Source organism: Stenella coeruleoalba (genome assembly GCF_951394435.1).
Source record: "Stenella coeruleoalba genome assembly, chromosome: 2".
In the NCBI taxonomy this organism is placed as follows: Eukaryota; Metazoa; Chordata; class Mammalia; order Artiodactyla; family Delphinidae; genus Stenella; species Stenella coeruleoalba.
The window spans coordinates 118,185,600-118,211,708 of NC_137147.1; the positions used below are offsets into that span (position 1 = coordinate 118,185,600).

Sequence of the window (26,109 nt, forward strand, 5' to 3'; positions counted from 1 at the left end):
GGTGCGCGGGCTTCAGTAGTTGCAGCACGCAGGCTCAGTAGTTGTGGCGCGTGGACTCTAGGATGCTCAGGCTTTTGTAGTTGTGGCGCGTGGGCTCAGTAGTTGTGGCTCGTAGACTCTAGAGCACAGGCTCAGTAGTTGTGGTGCATGGGCTTAGTTGTTCCACGGCATGGGGGATCTTCCCAGACCATGGATCGAACCCGTGTTCCCTGCATTGACAGGTGGATTCTTAACCACTGCGCCATCAGGGAAGTCCCCTGACTGCTGTATTTTTTACCAGCTCAGTTTTGTGCTGAACATTATTGAAACAGCCTATTCTCCTTCAAAGGAGCTATAAAATGCATTGGATTTTCTTTTCCTCCCAGGATGATCATAGTTTAAAAATGAACTTTAGAGAAAGTATTAGGACTCTTCATTTTTACTGTTTTGTTCATTGGCAGTTATACAGAATATAATTTAAATGACCAAGCTGTCTGATCTAAAGAGAATATTTGGAGTGTTTAAACCTAGTTCTCTGTTTTCCATTTTTTTAATCAGATCTTATCAAGAGATGTAGACCGAGTGAAAAGACTCACCATGACAGTCTGGAATACAGTACAGTTCCTTACAAGCTGCTTCCGGTGGGAATCCACATTGAGAAGTACAGTAGCATTCGTGGTAAGCTTCCTTTTTTATGTTCAACTTATTTGCTTCTGAGCCCCAAGTCCAAATGCAGATGGGTTTTATTTTACTTACGTGAAGCAGAATGAGGCACATTCAACATAGCTGAAGTTTACACTGGTAAGGAAACTTTAAAAAAAAGGATAGTCATTCATCTTTCTAAAATATATTATGACATAGGAGATTATGTAGGAGGTGTCTTTCCAAGACCATACTTGTCGGATTTACCCTTGGAAATCCCTTAAATTACCCAAATCATACTTATATACTATCTCTTGATAAGGTAAAGAGAGCCAGCGTTCTATGCATTTTTAAATGTTTTTGTGGTGGTTATTATAAACCATTTGTATAGTACCCACAATGTGTTTGTCTCCTTCTGTACTCATGAGGGCCAGTGTTTTCTGAAAAATGGCAGTTGAAAAATCACATAACTAAATGAAGACTAAATCGCTCTAATTTATGTTTTAAGTAAATCATTGGCAAACTTTGGTATAAAAAAAACATTTATTCAGATCAAACCTCTTGAGACGTAACTGATTACTACACATTACAAGTTGACTCAACACCACAAAGGAGAACCACTGTCTGTGAAATACATTCTTATAATAAGAGTTGGCCTTTCCTTATGAGCATAATAAAATCACGGAATCTCAGAACTGCATGAGATCTTAAAACCACCTAGGTCAACCAGAGAGTCCAAGAATCTTGTAAGGACTCGAAAGTTAGTATAATGTCCTCACTTTACATCTCTGGGCATCCTCCCTCCTCTGTAAAGGCACTTGTCATTGATCAGATTGGTAGCGTCAGGCATGGGAGGAGAAACCAATTTGCTCGACTGCTAATCTTGTGCCTTTTGTATTATGCCATTAACTTCTGCACGGTGCAAAGATCACAGTAGGACCTAATACGATGTGTGAGTGGTTGAGTCATGATCACGGCTCTTTTGTCTTCTGGTTTCTATCATCCATGCTCTCTCTTACCCACCAGGCTTATCCACATTAAAAAAAAAAAAATCAGTCCTAGAGGTCAGTGGGTTGGAGGTCACTCCCACCTTTAATGCAAGCTGTATACTGGCTCCATAAGAGGCTTTTTCTTAGCCATTTTAGCACTTTGTTTTATCTTTAGTTAATGTTAGTTTTTCATTGGTTCAGGAGGTAGAAGCCCTGTGATGGCTGCGGTCTTGGCGTTTAATATACTTTTTCTTTGTTTTAAAGTTGCTAGAACAATTGGGCTTGATAACAAAATTAAGAAGGATTTTATTAATCCCTATCTGCCTTTGACTTGGCACTGATTTATCCGCTTCCCTTTCTCACATTCTCCTCAGCTGGGGGCTTCGTGTGCTGGGTTCCTCTTCAGCCTCCCTGCCTCTGTTTCCCACCTGAATCCTCTCTACAAACTTTCCAGGGAATGTTCTGTGTGATTCTGGGCAAACGAGGCAAGTCAACATGATTGGTGGCTTCTTCCAGTCAGCACCCCGGCCAGTCCCTTGGAGGAAGAAGGATTTCCTCTTTCTCGAGCTTAGTTTCTGGCACTGAGATTTTTAGAAAAACAGATCTGTTGCACTGGATTATGTAGGGGGATGACAGAAATGATTAATGGGCTGTCAGCCTGATCTGAAGAAAGATTACAACAATGAATAGAAATAAGTTGTTTCATAGAGGGGGCTTCTAAACGGGAAGGGAGCCTTGGCATTGGGGCCACTTCTGCATGGCCTGGGACCTGAGTGGACCCTCCTTGCTGACACCGCACCGCACAGCCCTCTGCCAGGCTGGCTGCCAGAGGCAGGCTAGCACATCCTCCTTTAAAATCCCTGAGGCCCAAGGAACGAAAGATAGAGGAGAGCTCTTCTTGCTGGTTTGCCAAAATGTAATTTTGCAAGGGTACCTGAGTTTATGAGACGGTGGGAGGCCCCACTGCAGGTGTGGATGGGGGACACCTGTGCATCCGTTCTTTCTCTCTCTAGGTTGTCCTGAAGGTACTGAAATAAAGACAGCTTCATTCAGATACACTTAGTTTTCTGGTTTCATTTGAAACTCTACTTTTGAATGTTTATCTCACATTTACTTTGACCAGCCATGGTGGATCTCAGAGATACTGCAGATGTAGAGACGTAGGTATCTCCCCTCCCTAAGCTGATGATGTGTAATTTCATTAGAGAATGTTTTTGTTGCTACCATCATGATGGTCACTCCAAAACTATTTCTGCTCTTAAAGCGAGAACATATAAAGAAAAATACATTCTAGGATAAAATAAAAAATTCATTGTAGCCTCCCTTATTTTCTTTAATAAGATCAGGGGTAGCCAAGCCTTCATATTTTTCAGAAAACATTTTTGCTTTCATGGCTCTTGCTTACAGACTTAACACTAGCTGCTTGTGGAGTGCTGATGGGTGATTCCAGGCCTGTGGGCTGCCACTGGCTGTGCCCCTGACTCTGTAGGACTCTGTTCAGGGTTGTCTTTCTGAAGAATGTTGGATCCTCGGGTGACCTGGGCCAGAGAGGGAGGAATGGGGAGACTGTGTCGCTGAAGCCTGGCTTCGCTCCCTCACTCCACTACTGAGAACACTGTGTTTGTCTTGGTGGTACAGTACACACTGATGTTCTCCTATGATCTACTGAGGACAGAATGCTGCTCCGGGTCTTTATCCATCCATGTGGTACTTTGTTCATGCTTCGTCCACTTGCCTTGGCATTTCAGGGGCAGAGCAATTTCGTGCTGGTCTGAAGCAAGGTCTTAAGCCAAGAATTTATTAAACAATAGGACTGCATGTGAAGGCCTTTCTCTATTAGAAATTAGGATCAGTGCTCTTTGAGGGTTCACTGCACAGGTGTGAAAAGAACCGTTTCGGCTAAACCCGTCTCCATTGGGGCTTTTCCTTCCCCTAGAGGTACAGCACCACAAGCTAAGGGCAGAAACATAGGAATTTTTCACTTCTGTTTTGTCAGGTAACATGAAATTGCTTTACTAACATCATGTTCATGTTTCTATTTTCAGTTGATACAAAGCAGGAATGTTATAGGATCATGTTTAGTATATTCTGGTTGTTAATCTTAAGACTTTATGAAAGCAAGCCATACATTTTCTAAGGGATCCTGTGGATGTATGTATGAATATACCGTATCTTGTTGAAAGCAGGAGTTAAAGGAAAGCATCCTGTTAAGATCTAGGTCCTGTGGTGTCCGGTCAGAAGCGGATGAACAAACATGAGAAAATTTATCTTGCTAGACTGTCTAAGCATTAACCTCCCCCACCAGAGGATTAATCCCCTCTCCACTTAACGTGGGTGGTGGTTCTCCCAATACTAAGAGAAGAAAGTTATCTTCCATTTCCTGACACCTGCCACGTGACTGTTACTATATACTGTTTAATTCATTGTTATTGTAAGAAATTAAAAGTGGACTATTATTGAAGTATAGTTGATTTACAATGTTGTGTTAGTTTCAGGTGTACAACCAAGTGATTCAGTTATACATATATATATATATATATATATATATATATATGTCTATTCTTTTTCAGATTATTTTCTATTATAGGTTATTACAAGGTATTGAATATAATTCCCTGTGCTGTACAGTAGGTCACTGAATGTGGACTTGTTTAGAGTAGTCAGATTCCAAATCATACTTCTATAGGCTTAATTTTTTTTAACATCTTTATTGGAGTATAATTGCTTTACGTGGTGTGTTAGTTTCTGCTTTATAACAAAGGGAATCAGCTATACATATACATATGTCCCCATATCTCCTCCCTCTTACGTCTCCCTCCCAACCCTCCATATCCCACCCCTCTAGGTGGTCACAAAGCACCCAGCTGATCTCCCTGTGCTATGTGGCTGCTTCCCACTAGCTATCTATTTTACATTTGGTAGTGTATATATGTCCATGCCACTCTCTCACTTCGTCACAGCTTACCCTTCCCTCTCCCCGTGTCATTACCTCTTTTGAGTCTTTCTCCTTCCTCTAAGTTTTCTAGATTTTTTTTAGTGTGTTTTCCGAGCTTTACTTGCTTTAAGCTAAAGATAATTGTTTTTCACTCAAAAGTTCACATTCTCAGTTTTTCCAATTGAAAGATAAATGAATATAAGATATCAACTTATGGACAGAGGCCTATAACTGAAACATCATGCCTAGAAGAAGCACATCTGTATATTTCCCTATGAATGGATTTGTAAATATACGTGGTATTTTGTATACATGTCCGTGGTCATTCCCAGTCACAGGCTTTGAACTCTAGGGATAATTAATGGCTTTTGTTGTTTCAGTGATTACTATGTGTCAGGTACTGTCCTAAAGCATGTTATAAGTGTTAATTCACTTAATTCTCATAACAAGCTGCTGATGTAGATGCCAGGATCAGTATTTCCTTCTTTTTACACATAAGAAAAATAAGCCCATAGAAGTTAAATAAAGCTTAAAGTGTCAGAGCTCATATGCTTTTAAGAGACAGAGCTGAGATTTAAACCCAGACCATCAGGATTTAGAGTCCATGCATGTAAACACTGGGCTACACTGCCTGTCATTGACGCCCAGGATTCAGTGATCACGATCCTTGTATTTAGATAGATATAATGGCTCTAGGGACAACCATATGAGTCATTTCAGATATGTATAATATCTAGATGTTATAAATGGAAGTTAAGCCTATTCCAAGATGCTTTGGGAGAAAGAAGTCCTTATTATATGGGTAAGAATAATTCTCAGACGTAGTCATTATATTCACAAGAGATGGAGTAAAATTAAAGAAGTGAAAGGTAGAAATGTCTCTGGCATCTTTGGGGAACAGCCCAGACCGTGGGAATCTCATGCTTATGACATCCGTGGAATTCAGCTTGATGGTCTGGAAAACCTCAGTGCTTGGTTCTAGGCTAAGCCCTAAATTGAGGTCTGAGTTATCTTTTCCCGCTTTTGGAGGAAGCTCTTAGATGATGTTGAAGGGCTTTCAAGGGGAGAGTGAAGAGTGAAAACAACTAAAGGAAGGAGCCATGGAAGGAATCTGTAGTTTTCAGATCTTCAAGAGTTCCAGGTTGTTCAGAATAAGGGCTAGTAGTGGAGATGAGTAACTATCTACATTAGTAAATTACTACAAAATATCTTAAAACAGTGGCTTTCAGAGAAATTGGCTCATATTTCTACTGTGGGAAGGGTGCTCTATTGTATGATATATTCCCATGTCTAGTGCAAATACGTTATTTGATGATAGTTAAGAGGAATTGAGTTTGTTTTCAAAAGATAATTTTGCATTGTGGTATTTGTATTGTAGAAGCAATCATCTGTATGAGTCTTTTTGATTTGTTTTTCTCTTGGGTAATTGTACTTTATATACAAGCCCCAAATATTGTCTATAAAAAGACCTAAGGTTATATTATGGCATAAATTTTTTCATATGGCAGGAAACATTTACTTGACAGTTGGCATCATCAGAAAATTATTTTAATAGCAAAGGTCTCCCAATGCTGCCAAAAAGGATTGCATTTATGTAGTTTGGTTTTCCACCACTCTTTAAGGCCCTCGCCTCTTGCGTTGAGGGAGAGGAGTCTATGGGGGCATTGATGGATTCCTTATTTATTAAAATTTTACTGGGACCTTTGATGTTAAAAAGCAATCTAAGTCTACCATATATCAATGGGTATTTTCATAAAGCTATGCTTTTAACATCTGTGACTTTTTTTCCTGCATTTTTGGATTGTAAGAAAATGAAGAATTAATTCTTCAGAGTTGACAGGGCCTGCAATATGATACATAATTTAAAGCGTCAATCAACTGTCCCGCTCCCCAATAGGGTTAAAATACAATTCTCCGCTTTCTTAGTGATAGCCCCTATTTAACATATATAGAATTCTTAGCTTTTAGGGATCCTAGAATTTTGAGAAGTGTGAAATGATTTCACATTGAACTTAAAAACAATAACAACTGTAACAGAACGAACCCTTCCATCACACACATATGTGCGTACACACACTCACACACAAAACACTGAGAAGCAGAGGGCATTTGGGAAGCAAAAAGTTTCGCTGCTGAAAGTTTCCTAAGAAAGATTTGATAAAAATTTCATGAGACGTTGTGGAGTGTCCCTGTTTATAATCCCTTCTGTGGCCCACAGGACATTCAGATTGAACTTACTTTGGTACAGATGACAATTACACTGGACGTTCTGTTTTCAGATTGGACGATTTAAATAGTGCTGGTCAGTTGTCTTTTTGATGCTTTAGATATTTATGTGTTAACTGGGTCTAAAAAATTTTTCTTTTTTTTAAAAAAAATTATATCACCAGTTTATTCACAATTAGATGCACTGCATTTGATTCAACTTTTGGTGGCTGTTTCCACATCCACCAGAAGTCACAATCGGATGTGCACAGCAGGCATCACTGCCTGTTTGGTGGGTGTTGCTGCTTAAAGATTAACAGTTAAACTGAAAAAAAATCCACAGTTACAGTCACCATTTTGTCTGGAGAAAATTTTTTAGGCATCTTAAATGTTACGTATATATACTTACATGCAAAAATGTATAAATATATTACATTAAAGGCTTAAAATATTTGCCAGTTTATTATTCGTTTTATTTAACATTTGTACAATGATTTCCAAAATCTTCCTTTTCGCAGTGGACTACCTAACATACTTTTAAAAATACCTTAAAGTTCTTTTTCAGTATTTTTTTCCATAAGAACAATCCATTATTGCACATTGTGATTATAATTTTTTACAACATAATTGCACCTTCTATTGACAACTTCTCAGGCATTAACTAATTATGCCATTTAATAAAATTACAGTAATTGCATTAAAAGATTATCTATTGAAAATTTAAAAGGACACTCTTAGCTATTTTAGTATATTTCATGTTTATATTTTCAACTTGATAATTGAATTGCATTTCCAGGCAGAATCCTAGCTATACTGAATGAAATCAGCTGGTATTTTGGAGCATGCCAATTTTGAATAGTAAGCATTAGATCTTCATGTTTTAAAATCCCAGAATAGCATATGTTGTCAGTCTTCGCACGGCCCTGCTGGGTAATAAGTGAATGGTTCTGATAGGTCCAGGCCCTGTATGGAGACTCTCTGTCTCTACCTGCTGCCTTTCCTAAGCTTTCTATTGAGATGTACTTGCAAGTACACATTTTTTGCCTTCTGTGAATTTTCTGGTTAGGAGCCATTGTCCTTTACAGATTCCAGAGAACTCAGTCTAGTTCTCTCTGCTGTCCAGAGATACCCTACTGTTAATTTGAACTTGATCCTGAATTTAGGAGCTTAAATCTTAGATGAAGAAAAGACTTCAGTGATCATGTTCCTCCTTGACCAAACCAGTGCTTCACTGCCTCCTTCAAGCTTGCCCCTCTTCCTCCCTCCGTCCCTCCCTTTCCACAATCATTGTTTGTCCAGTGTCTCATACACTGCTAGATATTGAGATACAGAGATGAAATGATCATAGTAAGTCATCCGACCATCTGTCGTCCTCCCCTCTTTTCTTCTCTTCCCCCCTTCATCTCTCCCTCTCTCTCCCTTCTCACCCCATCCGCCAGCCTCCCAGCCTCTCCCCAGTATCCCTCTCCACCTCCTTTGCTGCACCCTTTCTTTCTCTCCCCCAGCTTCCCTCCACTGTCCTCCTTTTATATTTGAAACCAAAGCAGTACACTTTTACTTAATAAAGCACACCATAAGAAAAATTAAGTTTGCCCTTTGGAGAGCAAATTAAATAATAAGCATGGAACTATTTTAAACATATAAAGTGAGCTACAAATGTGGGTAGGAATTATTAGCTGATATAACTATTGGGAGGTTAGGGTGTTGCTCTCCTAACTCAGAGAAAAGCTTCGCCGAAGTGGGTACAGGTACACACACAAACACACACACACAGTTGCTGAAAGCTTCACTGAAGTGGGTACAGGTACCCACACAGACACACACACACAGAGTTGCTGTTTCATTGCAAAGGATGTGGAGGACCTGTTCGAGAATGGGGTAGAAATGCAGACAATTGTATTCTGTGTCATGTCATTAATGTACAAGGGTCAACTATCTCTAGGGCTGATTAATGTGCATGGAACCACCAAATTCCAAATTATGTGATTCTGCCTTTAAGGCTGTGATAGTACTTTTCATGTTTGACCTAATAAATTAAGTTCTTTATATCAAAATAGGAGGGATTTTATTTTAATATTTCAGGTTAATGTCATATGCTAAAAAAATCATTCAGTGTAACGTAGCCGTATGATTGAAGGATTATGTTAAGACACTGTGAGCTACAGATTGAATGACAGAGACCAGTCTTTTATCTGTGTGTACGTCCTTACCGCTTATGATGGTGATGAGTACATTGCAGATATCTCATCAGTGCTTCTTAGAAGAATACTGGAACTCATGCAGACCATCTATTACCAGATACTGTTTGTTTGTATTCCAACTACTCCTCTGACCGTAGCAATCTATGACCCCACCAGAGGGTAAAATTCAAAGACAGCTGAACAACTTAATCATAATCTTTTCTGATGTGCATTTTCCCACCTTTTTCTCGACCCTGCCCATGGTGGCGGGGGTGGGGTGGGGTGGTGATGGTGCTAATTGGCAGCAAAATGTCCAAAAGACAGTCAACAGTAAGCAGACTTGGAGGAGAGGGGTTGGCAAATCTCTAACCCAGATCAACAGCCCTTGAATCTGGAGGGATTTATTTTTGATTCTTACAGAGCTGAGTGCTTTCCCCCCCACTCCATCTGTTGCTATATATGACACCTGGATGTGCAAACATTTTGTCTGATGCAAAAATGGAAAAGAAGATTTAGAAATAAAAGAGAGAGGGTTGGAAGGGAGGAATAGAGTGCTGGTGTGTCTGAAAACAGTCAGGACCCATTTCCTGCTTCAGTTTTGATCTGTTGAAGAACCATGCTCAGCACTTACATTTCGGGCTAATTTGATATTGCCTTTTTGGTGGTCCGAGCTTTGTCATTTGTTTGGAAGCTGTCATCTTTATTAGTCTCTCTGGCTGATCTTTGGGGCTCCCCATCAGGTGGCGCGTGCTCTCCGTTGTCTGACTGGGCTTGGCAAGCCGCTGGCCCTTTTATTGCTGTGTGATGCGGGCATGCTTGCCGGACAGCCTGTAATTAGACCCACCACAGATGACAGTTACAAGAGAGCCTGGTAATCATTCTAGCTGCCTGATCTGATGTTTATGGAGAGAAACCTTCTTTGTGGTCTGGTTAGGGTTTACTATACTGTATCTTACTTTTGCTATTTGATTTATAATTCAGGAAGTTGTGTTTTGCTACCTCTCTGCCGAGCTTGGAGTTGTATCATTGGTTTTTGAAATAACAGCGCTAATTTGGAGGGGGTAGTTTTCATTGGACTGATACTGTAGCTCCCAATTTTATTTAAAAAGATAGGAAGACAATTAAATCAAACAGCCAGTTCATTATGTCATCATTTAAACGATGTTCCTGTACAGTGTTTACAGACTGTTTTAGTCTCCCTGGGATTTTCTTATAACCCAAATCCATGTTTTTTAGCCCTTTAAAATGACTTTTCTATATCTGGCCTAGCTTTAAATTTTTTTTTTTGTTTCCACTCGTTGCCAGGGATACTTCACTTTGTCAGGGAAAAATAAAAAGAAAGAAATATACTTATTAGCTCAATTGGTGTTGAGACCTCCATGGCTACGATTTTAAGTCTGGAAAAGCATGGAGCTATAGAATGTTAAGTCAGAGGGTCTTTACGTTCATTCATGGGGGAAGAAACTGAAGGCTTCGGGAAAGTGATTTTTCTCCTGGCCTGTTAGAACAGAGGATTTTCAGTCCTTATACCATTTTTACAGTGTGTGGCTTTTGTGGTCATAAATTTTGCAATTATGGTTTTAGTTCATGAGTATGAGCTGTATTTAAACAGTGTCCACAGATTGGGTTATTAAAAAATTTTTTTAAAACATACTTTTCTGCAAGTCTTACATTTGGAAAATATTTTATAAGTCTGGAGAGCTGCTACTCAGAGGGGTAATATGCCCTGGAGGAACAAATACCTGTAATATCTGCTACTTCATGTGGGCTTTTCTTACAGCAGATGAATCTTCCTCATTAAGACTTGAGGGGTAGTGCTGCTGCCGCTAAAGATGATGACGTGAGGATGATGATGATAATCTGCTTGCATGTTCTGGGTGTTTAAGTTTTGACTTCTGCTGTTCAACTTGTTCTTACTTTATTGGGCTACAATAACACTTTTAGTGAAATACTGTCTCAAATTTTATCTTTTGTTTAAAGAGCAACAGAATACTAAGCATGAATTTGCCAATAGCAACATTTCTTCTGCTCTGGTATAAGCCAGGTACATGCAATTATAAACTTTATTGTCAATTATTCCGTAGCAAAAGTGGCTTTCCTTGGAAACCGTTGAAGTCCTCACATTTCTGGTAAGGAAATTTCTATAGGCTAATTTGTGCTCCAGATTCTACTTTGCAAAATAGGAAAATGTGATGTGTGTTTAGCTGTTAAAAAACTAGCCACCTGTGGCCTCAGTCGCCTATACCTCTTTCCATACATTTTATTTTGCATTTCATGATTTTTAGGCTTTTAGTAATATACACATTCCAAGAGAAAAATAATTGATTTCCAGGAAATTCTGTGCATGTGCATACACACACGCACGAACATATACAAGGGGGAGGGGGGCAGAGGAGGAGGAAGAGGAGAGAAAGGAAAAGGGAAAAGAGAAGGGATAGGGCTTCCCTGGTGGCGCAGTGGTTGAGAGTCCGCCTGCCGATGCAGGGGACACAGGTTCGTGCCGCGGAGCGGCTGGGCCCGTGAGCCATGGCTGCTGAGCCTGCGCATCCGGAGCCTGTGCTCCGCAACGGCAGAGGCCACAGCAGTGAGAGGCCCGCGTACCGCAAAAAAAAAAAAAAAAAAAAAAAAGAGAAGGGATAGCAAATAGCCTTTCCATTGCTGGAGTTTACTTAAAGACAGTCCTGCAGGTGGCGATAGAATCTCATAAATGATAAAAATCCCAAAGTAAGTTTCTGTGCACTGTTTCTTGGGGATTTTAATTTCAGTAATTTATTTTTAATTTGATACAGTCATCTACAAGCCGAAATCATTACATTAGAAAAAATTCAAATTTCCATGTTGTGTAATCTCTGTTTTTATAAAAATTTTCTCAGATATTTTATGGCGTTTTCATCTTTATGCACAAGAGATGAGATCTAGGTTATTGCCGAGCTGGTCCAGATTTTATATGACAAATAACCATTTTAAGCCTGTTCTTTTAATTTTTATTTTACTTTTTTTTAACATATAGCTAAAATTTGATGCCTGTGCCATTAGTTAGGTCCATAAAATCTTTTGCTATTGAGTATTAAGTTGTATAAGGGTAGTGCTGTGTGGGTGTATGTGTGTCAGTGTTTGCTTGTGTATCAGAGTATCAAATCAGTTGCTTCCAGAGGACATTTCCTTCCTTAGCTAATTGTTGAAGGTTAGTTTTAATCTGAGAGGAATCACAAATTCTTTGAAAGCTATTTATTTTACCCAACAATAAAAAGGCAACATAAAGAGTTTGTTTGAAAACACTAGAAATTACATAGTGGATGTGATAACACTTTTTCAATTATTTTATTTTAGCTATTAGGCTTTCTTCAAGCAAAGTTAAAACATTCAGTAGATCTTTCTTTCCTGCTAGTTGAGGTTCAAAAGTTCTTAAATTGCTTATTGTGAATGTATGTTTTCACTTGCCATTTTTTCTTAAGTTTGTGTTCAAAGATGCAAACTCTAAAGTGATTTGCTTAAACATAAAGCTAATTTTCAGCTCTCGTCTTTTCATGTAGCCTCATTTAAAAAACCTTTGCAGTGCACATTTTCAAGGGGAACTGCCTTGATTCTAGAAAATGTAATTATTTTGGTTTAAATGCTTTAGGCTTTAGATGTTGAGTGTCATCAACAGACAACTGTGATGGTCTTGAGCAAATTACGTGAAATTCAGTCTTTGTCTCCTGAACATTTCACTAAGTCTTATGGTGAAGTTCAAAACCAATAAGGTCTTGTATACTGTACCATCGAATACAGAATTTCTTATAATAGAAGAGGGGGAAAAAGAGAAAAGAAAAGAAACCTTCTAGCCTTCTAATATTCTGTTTCAATTGCTATTCCAATTACTCATGAGGGGGAAGAGTGGAAAGCAAGTCAGACCCTCGGAAAACCTGTTTTGCTGCCTTCACATAAAGGATATTCAATTCTGTGCTCTGTTAGCAACTGACCAAAATCTAATCCATTAAAAAATATATCGTGGTAAGCAGTTCTTGAAAATGTTTATAATGAATGGTAAAAGCCAAGCCTCCACTGTGAGATTAGCAGTTGGAACAGGATGTGTTCATCAGGAAATAGGTTATTGCCTTACCAGTGTGTCCTGCTGCGTAACCTGCAGGATAGATGAAGATTTAAAAGCTTGCAGTGCAAGGAGTTTATTTGATTCCCCCCTTTGCCTTCTTTTGCATATCACAGTGTTGTTTATCACCCATGGTGCTTTTTGTCAACAAATCTATTCCAAAGTTCATTTTATAGACAAAAAGCATCCAGTGTTTTGGAGGTCACCTCCCCCCTCCACGCCCCACCCCTGCCACACACACCGGATGCTCATCAGTGACCTATTCAGATTAATGTAACTAATTCACTTTTACAGAGCGAAGTCTGTAGCTTTAAAAAATAATAAGAGAATGGTGAAAGATGATTTTCCAGAAGTCTGGACTCACCCTCACCCCCCATCTTAAAGATACATGAAATAGTGGATACAGGAAATACCGAATACCGTGGATTCTGGTGATTTTCCTGCTTTTTGCTTGATTGCCGTCCAGTGTTGGAGCCAGTGGACAGTAGTGCTAATGAATAATGCCTTCTACATGGACGATACCTATAGTCACACACACGCAGTGACTAAGAGATCAAATACACTGGCTAAAAAGCCTTAGGGAAGCATTATGTGTCTGAGGTCTGATCTATTGTCTGGGAGGTCAGATGAGTGTTAATGCACTCTGCAAAGATTACACTCCCTCTCTAATTGCTCCGACACTTCCTTAAAGGATTTAAACAGTCAGGAAAGGTGATGCTCCTTGTCAATTTTTGTCTTCTGCCTGCAGTTGAAGTTTATCTGTCTTTCCACTGAGACCACTAGATCAAGTAGCCTCGCCAGTGTCAAAGGCATAAACTCTGAATTAATAGTGAAAGCAAGGAGAGATGTTATTTACAGCTCCATTATGACTTGCTCTTTAAATGCTTTGCATTCCATCTCTGGTGTTTACATTGTGAAAACAACAGCGTATCCACGTTCAAAAAGGGGGGCTGAAAGAAATCCAAGGCTTCACTTTGACTTTTGATTAGGTTTGTTTTCATAATCTTTTCTCAATGACATAAGGGCCAGTGTGGCATTTTGCATTGAAGTTATTTCCGTTAAAGAAGTAAAGAATAGTAGACTTTAGCATTTCCTCTGTGCTGCTTCCCCCACCAATACACACACACACACACACACACACACACACACACACACACACACTCCATTCTGAAATGTTTATCCTAAAGTAGGCATGTACAAGACTGACCCACACGTAGGACCTGATAACTTTGTCCAGACCATCATTATAAATTTCATACGTTGTGCAAACACATTTTTAAAAACCTCTCCTCTCCGCATTAAAGAATGCTTACTCATTCCTCTGTGGTGTCTGGAAGCTGAGATATAATTTTATCAGACTCTGTATCTCTTACATTGCTTTGATTTTAACTTAGTATTTTCTAAATGACACTGAAAAGCTTGAAGGAAGCTTTTACCAATTCTTCCATGATGGGAGTTTAGGAAATCCCGGGAATCTGTATGTTGCAGATACGATATTGCATTCCTTAAATTCATAGTCTGCCTTTCTGTAGGAGTGGGGAGGGCAAGCTTGCATTTCACCCTGAGCATATTCCGCCCACCATGTGCAGTTGCATCATTGAGAGGTAAGAATTCCTCTTAGATCGGTTCAAATTGCTAATATATGTGGCCTAGAGCCTGCAATATATTTATGTAGCTTCCAAAAGAGACTTGGGAGGATTCCCTGTAATTCAAGATGGTAGTCTGAATGATGGGTGTAGATGGATTTTTTTTTTTTTTTTTTTAAGAAATCCTTGTTTGTCCCACGGGATTTTCACACTTTTCAGCTGACGGCACTGTATTTTACTCATATTGTGTAAAGCTGTCAGTGTATGCGTTATGTGTGTCTCCTGAAGACTGAGCAGACGACGAGAACTATTGCTAGAGGGGGAAAAACACATTGGAATCAACATCTTCAGGGGAGAATTTCTCCAGTGTCTCTCGTTCCTGCTCCTATGTAGACTGTCCCTCGCACTTCGTCTTATTGTATGTTCCCTTGCACTGTTGGTAGATTACACTGAATGTTTCATCTGTATATAAAAATTAAAAATTCAAACAAAAATCTGGCCCACATGAAGAACAGGCCCCTTGGGCATATGGTTCATTATGCATATTCGTTTAATTACTAAAACACTTGGGATGGCTTTCCTGCCCTTGCTTTCAACTGGCAAAGTTGGATCTCTTCTACTGCACAGAAAATGTAGCACAGGATTCTGTTCTGAAGGATAAAAAAAGAAAAGGGGGGAAAAAAGAGCCTTTGAAGAAGGAATTCACCAAAAGGAGGTATGATTCTCAGTATGAAACCAATAGAAGTCAGAATCTCTCTCTTTTTCTCTCCTGTTTTCGTCTCTTTCTCCCTCTGATTTCTACCACTGCCCCTGAAGGCTAGTTTTACTGTGGTTCGTTTATATGAATGCAAGCAGGGCAGGAATGTGAGACTAAGGGTTTGGGTTTCAAGTACATTCCCTCCGAGCAACTCAAGTCTCACGATGAAGCTGTCTAAGTTTTATTGGTTAGAAAGGCCGTGCTATGAAAGTGTGACTTTAATTGATTTTTCAGGGCAAACAGGTGGTGATGGTTTAGACATGCCCTAGTCTCAGTGCCACTCCTAATTCGGAGCAGCACATATAATAGCTTTATTAAAATAAACAGCCCCCTGGCTTTGCTTTTACCTGAACATCTGCCTCTTGGATTTTAAAGGGCCTTTTAAAATATTTTCATTCTGTGCTTAAATGAATCTGATCCTAAAAAAGCTGAGGAAGACTTTATTTTCTATTCGTGTCATCAAACTTATTATTTTTTGTTTGAAAAGAAAAACATTAAAATTCACACAGCATCTTTAAATTGGATCATTGTTGTTTCAGGAATTTTGGTGGTTGTTTTGGGAACATTTACTTACATGATGCAACAGATTTTAAACATAACAGGCCAAAAATTGAATTCGTACTTGCTGGGTTTTGATTTGAACTATTATTTTGGTGAGCAGAAGATTGTTTGAATGTCAATGGTGTGTGTGTGTGTGTGTGTGTGTGTGTGTGTGTGTGAGTGTATGTGTGTATGTATGTGTGCACATACGTGCTTAAAGACCATATTTTGTGTTCCTTCCCGGTTTATAGTGATGTCTCAGCTTTGTCGGAAAGCTGCTTGGATTCCTCATCAAAATAAACTCAGGACTCCTAAGAGCATTTTTAAAGGAAAGGAAGATCCAAACTTGGCATCAGTTTTGTTTTTAGTGGCAAGGATGTGTGGCTCTGATACAAGCACAGTTTTCTTTTTGATTAAGCAAATAGGTAGTCTATCCGAGTAATGGGAGACCATCCAAGACATTCTTGATCCAATTCCTAAGGGAATTGTTCTTTGCTATAAAGAGCATTGCTCACTAACCCCTGTGGGAGAGTTCTCGAATTAAGGCACCTTAGTCTATTTTAAGCACACTGAACATGTAAAGAGCTACTGCAGGCTTAATGTGAACATATTGCAACCCTGCTTCTTTGAGTGCCAGAAATAAAGCTGTAAGTGGAGGAACTTAATACAGTGAACTGCTTTATTCCATCACTGTGCTAATGCTAATTAGATACACTTGCTTTATTACCCAGAGCGTTTTTCCTGTATTCATTCTGATCCAATCTTTCTGTGAATATGAAGGAATAAGTCTTAAGTGTTCAGTTGAAGTTTTTAGTCAGAATTGCAGCCTGATGTTCATGTGACCAAAGTCACATGAACATCCTTTAATCAGAGCAGATAATTTGCTGATGACTTTGAAAGGTGTATTTACCAAAATCAGACTCTCCACTGCTCAATTGCTAGCTTCGGCAAAAACGCGTAATGAGAAATTTACTGTCTGGTTCTAGACCTGGAATGATGATCATTCTGGGTGAAAAAGCCAATAGTTGCAGCACATTACATGTTTTCTTTGTCTCATTTAGTTTAGTGCTTTTCTACTTTTTAAAGTAACTGTTCTGCCTCTATGAGTGGTATGAGGATTTTTATTGGGCTACAGGTGATTGACTTGTTCCCATTTATTTAGAATCATCAAGAAATGTAAAGTGTAGAGTGGCCGGTAGCATGATACAAACCTTAATATGATGGGATTTTAATAAATACTTTATATTTAAAAGAGGGAAAAGATGATGATGTATTTAGAAAGGAATGCATGCATAAATACAAGTTAGAATCATTTTTTTTCTGTTTTTAAAAAAATCTCATTATATAGTCAAAAGGGGAAAATAAATGTCAACAAAACCTCTATCTAGAAAAATACAGTCTAAAAGTCTCCAATTTATATTTAATATTAGTATTTTATGGACTTTTTATGTATAGACTTCCTCTAAAATCAGAATGGAATAAGCTACATTCTTCTAGAAGTGTTCAGTTTAGTGTTATTGTGACATTGGCAGTTTGAAAATTACAAACAGTTACAGAGGATAATAAAAGTAGGGAACACATAATCCAGGTATCTTTCTGCAAAAGTATTGGGAATAAACTACCAGTTGTGATCATTCTCACACAAACCTAGAACTAATTGATGAACTAACTCTAAGAGAAGGCAAGACACCTAGTTTGATTTAACTCGCAATGAAGTGACCAGATCATTCCATGTCTTGTAGAAATAGTCAAAGACAATGCCAAATAAACACCAAAAGTGGTATATTCTGACACCCAAGAAAATAGGCGGTTAATCAATGTTGATTTGGTAAACTTTCTATGTATGTTGCTCGAGCATGATGTCGAGGCACAAAGGTTTTGTTAGAGGATGGGAGAAAAGTGAGGGTCAGAGCAGGAAAGGACTTTACAATTCTGGACCCAATCTGAGTTGAGGTTTGCCAAAGTCATTCTTCCTTGATTGGTACTGTTTTCTCCTTACCTCCTTCTAGGTGGAGGCTGGACTGGGAAGGACTGGGAAAAACAATTTCTTGCCTAGACCCAGTGGTTCCTTCCAAAGGTGTAAAATTGGTTTTCTGGTCAGTCTAGATAACCTTTCATAATTTCCCTAGATGTGTTCACCTTTTTTACATTATACTACTTTATTAGTTTTCTATTGCTATTGTAACAAGTTACCATACACATGAGTGGCTTAAGACAACACAAATTTATTAGCTTCCTGTTCTGGAGGTCAGGAGTCTACCACAGGTCTCACTGCACTAAAATCAAGGTGTTGGAAAGGCTGTGTTCCATTCTGGGGAGAATATGTTCCCTTTCCTTTTCCAGCTTCTAGAGGCTGCCCACATTCCTTGGCTCATGGCCCCTTCCTGCATCATATCCAGCCAGGGCACAAGGTTCAATCCTCACATGGCATCACTCTGACCTTGCTTCTGCCCTCACATCTTTTCCGGAATTTCTTTTTCTGCCCCCATCTTCCACTTTTAAAGACCCTTTGATTACATTAGACTCAACCAGATAATCCATGATGATCTTCCTTTGTTAAAGTCAGATGATCAGCAACCTTAACTCCATCAGTAGTCTTAATTTCTCTTTGCAGTGTAACATATTCACAAGGTCCGGGGAATAGGACGTGGATATCTTTGGGGTACTATTATTCTGCCTACCACAACCATGCCTATCTTCTATTTATGTTGCTTTCTGATGGATAAGGATTTCTGAAGCAAGAGCTGGTTCCTTGCATAGAAATTAATTTAGCATACATTTGGGGGGAGGGGGGAAGAGTTTATATATTATGGACATTTAAACCTGAGAATGGCTGAGAGGGCTGCAATTACAAATATACAGAAGTCACATGTTAGTAGTAACTTGAGAGACTGTTGGTATTTGGCTTGCTCTATCTGCTTCCCTGTGCTCATAGTGTATGGCTGGAGGGTCAGACATCTAGGAGGAAGCTATGTTCCTCTCCACACAGCAGATCTTGAGTATCAGAACCCCATCGGGGAGAGGAATGGATGGGCTAGTTCTAGAGGGCAACCAAAAGGGGTAAAGGGACGAGGAGCGACTTGAAGGTTTGTCCAGGACTCAGATGTAGTTCCTGGTAAGTGGCTGAATGTTACTGGGCATAAGATCCATGGCATTTCCCCACTTGATTCCCTGCAGTTAACCAAAACACAAGCCATGTTTAAAGAACCAACAAAAGCCTATATTCTCTGTAAAACACCCCTCAGCATCCCAGAGAAAAGTGATTTTGCCCTTTTTCCTGGGCTATTGCTGTTTCTTTCTAAAATTTTTCTCAGTTTCTCATTTCCTTACCCCATTCCCATAATTAAGGGTAATTTGCTATTAGAATTATCTAGTTAAATATCTGATCCTGTTATTTTTATTCTCTTAAAAAATCCATTAAAGACTTCTCATTTAGTTTACGATCACATCTTCAACTTACTACCATGACATACAGGTCTTTCCACGAACTGGTCTATTGTTTTCCTTCTCAACGCCTTATTCCCTGTGTCTCTAGGAAAGTTCTATCATCACAAACAAGCTCATTCTTATTGCCCCTTAATGTTCACACACCCCCAACTCTAGTCCTAGCAACCACTTATCTGTCTTCATCACCATCATTTTGTCACTTCACAAATGTCATATAGAAGGAATCTTATATTATGTAACCTTTTGAAATGCACTTTTTTTTTTTCACTCAGCGTAATGGCTTTCAGATCCATCCAAGTTGCTTGCATCAATAGTTCACTCCTGTCATGAATTTTTGAAAAATCAGAATACTGGGTAACATCAGACCTAATCTCACATGATGATGGTCAGCTAAAGTTGAGTAGGGGGTGGACCCCTTGGAGAAGGTTTACAATCTGAGCACACCCTGGTCCCCAACACTCCCTATGGTCTTACACCCGGGCTTCCTGTACTTTATATTTCACCCTGACCCCTGTGGGCATCTGGATCTGTAACCCCTGACAGTAGCTACCATTTCTGAAACTGATGTAAAATAAGCAGTGTTTCACACATTAATATATCTGATATGGGAAAACAAATTGTATCCCCCTTCTCAGATAAGATGGGGAAACAAAAGTATCAAGTAGTAAGTTTTGACAGAGTTAAAAAAAAATCTGCATGTCCTATTATGTTTATGTAGTGTCTACAAATGTATTAGACCACAGTTTTTTTTTTGTTTTTTTTTAAACACTGTTGACTACAAAGGAATTTGTACAGGTGTGGGGGAGAGGTGTCAGGGGTCATGGGGGTGGGACTTTTAGGAAGAATGCTGCTACTCGTTTATTCCCAAGGCCGATAATAGAGAAAGTGAGAAAAGCACACTGACAGCTGCTGCTCAGGACCTCGGCATCACCCCCCATTTTTGTACCCATCATAGTTTTGATGTGTGAGTGTGTGTGTGTTGTTTGGTTGGTGTCTTTCCTCCTTTTCTTCTTTATCACCCATCCTGGCCTTCCTCACTTTCAAAATCAGCTCTTTGTCCTTCATAGCAGCTGTAAAACAATAGAAGTGGCTGCTTGGGAGCGCTTAATTCCAAGCCTTTGGAAGGCATTCCTAGGTCAGTGCAAAATCATAGCCATTATTTCCTGTGGTATGTTACCTGCCATAAAAGTTTTATTATAAAATATATTGTATATGCAAGGGAGTTGATAAAACCATGCACATACGTGTACATTTTAAAGAATAAGAATCACTTGTTTACTTCCACTCAACTTAAACAATGAAAATTCCCATTATTTTATTTTTATTTATTTATTTTTAAACATCTTTATTGGAGTGTAGTTGCTTTACAATATTGTTTTGGTTTCTGCTGTATAACAAGGTGAATCATCTATATGTATACATATATCCCCATATCCCCTCCCTCTTGCGTCTCCCTCCCTCCCACCCTCCCTATCCCACCCCTCTAGGTGGTCATAAAGCACTGAGCTGACCTCCCTGTGCTGTGCAGCTGCTTCTGACTAGCTATCTGTTTTACATTTGGTAGTGTATATATGTCCATGCCACTCTCTCACTTTGTCCCAGCTTACCCTTCCCCCTCCCCATGTTCTCAAGTCCATTCTCTATGTCTGAGTCTTTATTCCTGTCTTGCCCGTGGGTTCCTCAGAACCACTTGTTTTGTTTATATTCCATAAATATGTGTTAGCATATGGTATTTGTTTTCCTCTTTCTGACTTACTTCACTCTGTATGACAGATTCTAGGTCCATCCACCTCACTACAAATAGCTCATTTCATTTCCTTTTACGGCTGAAAAATAGTCCATTGCATATATGTGCTGCATCTTCTTTATCCATTCATCTGTCAATGGACATTTAGGTTGGTTTCATGTCCTGACTATTGTAAATAGTGCTGCAAAGAACATTGTGGTCCATGTCTCTTTCTGAACTATGGTTTTCTCAGGGTATATGCCCCGTAGTGACATTGCTGCGTGATATGGTGGTTCTATTTGTAGTTTTTAAAGGAACCTCCATACTGTTCTCCATAGTGAGAGTATCAATTTATATTCCTACCAACAGTGCAAGAGGGTTCCCTTTTGTCAACACCCTCCCCAGCATTTATTGTTTGTAGATTTTTTTATGATGGCCATTCTGACTGGTGTGAGGTGATACCTCATTGTAATTTTGATTTGCATTTCTGTAATGATTAGTGATATTGAGCATCCTTTCATGTGTTTGTTGGCAATCTGTATATCTTCTTTGGAGAAATGTCTATTTAGGTCTTCTGCCCATTTTTGGATTGGGTTGTTTGTTTTTTTGATATTGAGCTGCATGAGCTGCTTGTATATTTTGGAGATTAATCCTCTGTCATTTGCTTCGTTTGCAAATATTTTCTCCCATTCTGAGGGTTCTCTTTCTGTTTTGTTTATGGTTTCCTTTGCTGTGCAAAAGCTTTTAAGTTTCATTATGTCTCATTTGCTTATTTTTGCTTTTATTTCCATTTCTGTATGTGGTGGGTCAAAAAGGATCCTGCTGTCATTTATGTCATAGAGTGTTCTTCCTCTGTTTTCCTCTAAGAATTTTATAATGTCTTGCCTTACATTTAGGTCTTTAATGCATTGAGTTTATTTCTGTGTATGGTGTTAGGAAGTGTTCTAGTTTCATTCTTTTACATGTAGCTGTCCAGTTTTCCCAGCACCACCTATTGAAGAGGTTGTCTTTTCTCCATTGTATATTTTTGCCTTCTTTATCAAAGATAAGGTAACCATATGTGCGTGGGTTTATCTCTGGGCTTTCTATCCTGTTCCATTGATCTATATTTCTGTTTTTGTGCCAGTACCATACTGTCTTGATTACTGTAGCTTTGTAGTACAGTCTGAAGTCCAGGAACCTGATTCCTCCAGCTCCATTTTTCTTTCTCAAGATTGCTTTGGCTATTCAAGGTCTATTGTGTTTCCATACAAATTGTGAAATTTTTTGTTCCAGTTCTGTGGAAAATGCCAGTGGTAGTTTGATAGGGATTGCATTGAATCTGTAGATTGCTTTGGGTAGTAGAGTCATTTTTACAATGTTGATTCTTCCAATCCAAGAACATGGTATATCTCTCCATCTGTCTGTATCATCTTTAATTTCTATCATCAGTGTCTTATAGTTTTCTGCATACAGGTCTTTTGTCTTCTTATGTAGGTTTCTCCCTAGGTACTTTATTCTTTTTGTTGCAGTGGTAAATGGGAGTGTTACATTAATTTCTCTTTGAGATTTTTTTTGTTGATAGTGCATAGGCATGTAAGAGATTTAAGAGCATTAATTTTGTATCCTGCTACTTTACCAAATTCATTGATTAGCTCTAGTAGTTTTCCGGTAGCATCTTTAGGATTCTCTATGTATAGTATCATGTCATCTGCAAACACTGACAGCTTTACTTCTTCTTTTCCGATTTGTATTCCTTTTATTTCTTTTTCTTCTCTGATTGCTGTGGCTAAAACTTCCAAAACTATGTTGAATAAGAGTGGTGAGAGTGGGCAACCTTGTCTTGTTCCTGATCTTAGTGGGAATGTTTTCAGTTTTTCACCATTGAGGATGATGTTGGCTGTGGGTTTGTCATATATGGCCTTTATTATGTTGAAGAAAGTTCCCTCTAGGCCTACTTTCTGCAGGGTTTTTATCATAAATGGGTGTTGAATTTTGTCGAAAGCTTTCTCCGCATCTATTGAGATGATCATATGGTTTTTCTCCTTCAATTTGTTAATATGGTGTATCACGTTGATTGATACTGAAGAATCCTTGCATTCCTGAAATAAACCCCATTTGATCATGGTGTATGATCCTTTTAATGTGCTGTTGGATTCTGTTTGCTAGTATTTTGTTGAGTATTTTTGCATCTATGTTCATCAGTGCTATTGGCCTGTAGTTTTCTTTCTTTGTGACATCTTTGTCTGGTTTTGGTATCAAGGTGATGGTGGCCTCGTAGAATGAGTTTGGGAGTGTTCCTCTCTCTGCTATATTTTGGAAGAGTTTGAGAAGGATAGGTGTTAGCTCTTCTCTAAATGTTTGATAGAATTCGCCTGTGAAGCCATCTGGTCCTGGACTTTTGTTTGTTGGAAGATTTTTAATCACAGTTTCAATTTCAGTGCTTGTGATGGGTCTGTTCATATTTTCTATATCTTCCTGGTTCAGTCTCAGCAGGTTGTGCATTTTTAAGAATTTGTCTATTTCTTCCAGATTGTCCATTATATTGGCATAGAGTTGCTTGTAGTAATCTCTCATGTTCATTTGTATTTCTGCAGTGTCAGTTGTTACTTCTCCTTTTTCATTTCTAATTCTACTGATTTGGGTCTTATCCCTATCTTTCTTGATAAGTCTGGCTAATGGTTTATCAATTTTGTTTATCTTCTCAAAGAACCAGCTTTTAGTTTTATTGATCTTTGCTGTTGTTTCCTTCATTTCTTTTTCATTTATTTCTGATCTGATCTTTATGATTTATTTCCTTCTGCTAACTTTGTTTTTTTTTTTTTTTTTTTTTTTTTGTTCTTTCTTTCTCTAATTGCTTTAGGTGCAAGGTTAGGTTGTTTATTTGAGATGTTTCCTGTTTCTTTAGGATTGTATTGCTATAAACTTCCCTCTTAGAACTGCTTTTGCTGCATCCCATAGGTTTTGGGTCATCATGTCTCCATTGTCATTTGTTTCTAGGTATTTTTTGATTTCCTCTTTGAATTCTTCAGTGATCACTTGGTTATTAAGTAGTGTATTGTTTAGCCTCCACGTGTTTGTATTTTTTACAGATCTTTTCCTGTAATTGATATCTAGCCTCATAGAGTTCTGGTTGGAAAAGATACTTGATACAATTTCAATTTTCTTAAATTTACCATGGCTAGATTTGTGGCCCAAGGTATGATCTATCCTAGAGAATGTTCTGTGCACACTTGAAATGAAAGTGTATTCTGTTGTTTTTGGATGGAATGTCCTATACATATTAATTAAGTCCATCTTGTTTAATGTGTCATTTAAAGCTTGTGCTTCCTTATTTATTTTCATTTTGGATGATCTGTCCATTGGTGAAAGTGGGGTGTTAAAGTCCCCTATTATGATTGTGTTACTGTCGTTTTCCCCTTTTATGGCTCTTAGTATTTGCCTTATGTATTGAGGTGCTCCTATGTTGGGTGCATAAATATTTACAATTGTTAATATCTTCTTCTTGGATTGATCCCTTGATCATTATGTAGTGTCCTTCTTTGTCTCTTGTAATAGTCTTTTTCTTAAAGTCTATTTTGTCTGTTATGAGAATTGTTATTCCAGCTTTCTTCTGACTTCCATTTGCATGGAATATCTTTTTCTATACCCTCACTTTCAGTCTGTATGTGTCCCTAGGTCTGAAGTGGGTCTCTTGTAGATAGCATATATACGGGTCTTGTTTTTGTATCCATTCTGCCAGTCTGTGTCTTTTGGTGGGAGCATATAATCCATTTACATTTAAGGTAATTATCGATATGTATGTTCCTATTCCCAATTTCTTAATTGTTTTGGGTTTGTTATTGTAGGTCTTTTCCTTCTCTTGTGTTTCTTGCCTAGAGAAGTTTCATTGGCATTTGTTGTAAAGCTGGTTTGGTGGTGAACTCTCTCAGCTTTTGCTTGTCTCTAAAGGTTTTAATTTCTCCATCAAATCTGAATGAGATCCTGCTGGGTAGAGTAATCTTGGTTGTAGGTTTTTCTCCTTCATCACTTTAAATATGTCCTGCCACTCCCTTCTGGCTTTCAGAGTTTCTGCTGAAAGATCAGCTGTTAACCTTATGGAGATTCCCTTGTGTGTTATTTGTTGTTTTCCCCTTGCTGCTTTTAATATGTTTTCTTTGTATTTAATTTTTGATAGTTTGATTAATTTGTGTCTTGGCATGTTTCTCCTTGGATTTATCCTGTATGGGACTCTCTGTGCTTCCTAGACTTGATTAACTATTTCCTTTCCCCTATTAGGGAAGTTTTCAGCTATAATCTCTTGAAATATTTTCTCAGTCCCTTTCTTTTTCTCTTCTTCTTCTGGGACCCCTATAATTCAAATGTTGGTGCGTTTAATGTTGTCCCAGAGGTCTCTGAGACTGTCCTCAGTTCTTTTCATTATTTTTTCTTTATTTTACTCTGCAGTAATTATTTCCACCATTTTATCTTCCAGGTCACTTATCCGTTCTTCTGCCTCAGTTATTCTGCTATTGATCCCATCTAGAGTATTTTTAATTTCATTTATTGTGTTGTGCATCATTGGTTGTTTCCTCTTTAGTTCTTTTAGGTCCTTGTTAAATGTTTCTTGCATTTTCTCTATTCTATTTCCAAGATTTTGGATCATCTTTACTATCATTATTCTGAATTCTTTTTCAGGTAGGCTGCCTATTTCCTCTTCATTTGTTAGGTCTGGTGGGTTTTTACCTTGCTCCTTCATCTGCTGTGTGTTTTTCTGTCTTCTCATTTTTCTTATCTTACTGTGTTTGGGGTCTCCTTTTCACAGGCTGCAGGTTCATAGTTCCCGTTGTTTTTGGTGTCTGTCCCCAGTGGCTAAGGTTGGTTCAGTGGGTTGTGTAGGTTTCCTGGTGGAGGGGACTAGTGCCTGTGTTCTGGTGGATGAGGCTGGATCTTTTCTTTCTGGTGGGCAGGTCCACGTGTGGTGGTGTGTTTTGGGGTGTCTGTGGCCTTATTATGATTTTAGGCAGCCTCTCTGCTAATGGATGTGGCTGTGTTCCTGTCTTACTAATTGTTTG

General features: G+C 38.6%; 1 protein-coding gene across 8 annotated transcripts in view; it reads left to right on the forward strand.

Annotated features, from left to right (window-relative positions):
- Window positions 1-26,109, forward strand: part of MCTP2 (multiple C2 and transmembrane domain containing 2) — a 251,996-nt gene that overhangs the window by 169,921 nt on the left and 55,966 nt on the right. For all 8 annotated transcript variants that reach the window (XM_079914839.1, XM_079914836.1, XM_079914835.1 and 5 more), the window contains one exon: window positions 538-657. In XM_079914839.1, the coding sequence (XP_079770965.1) occupies window positions 538-657 (120 nt within the window). The remainder of the gene's footprint in view (window positions 1-537; window positions 658-26,109) is intronic.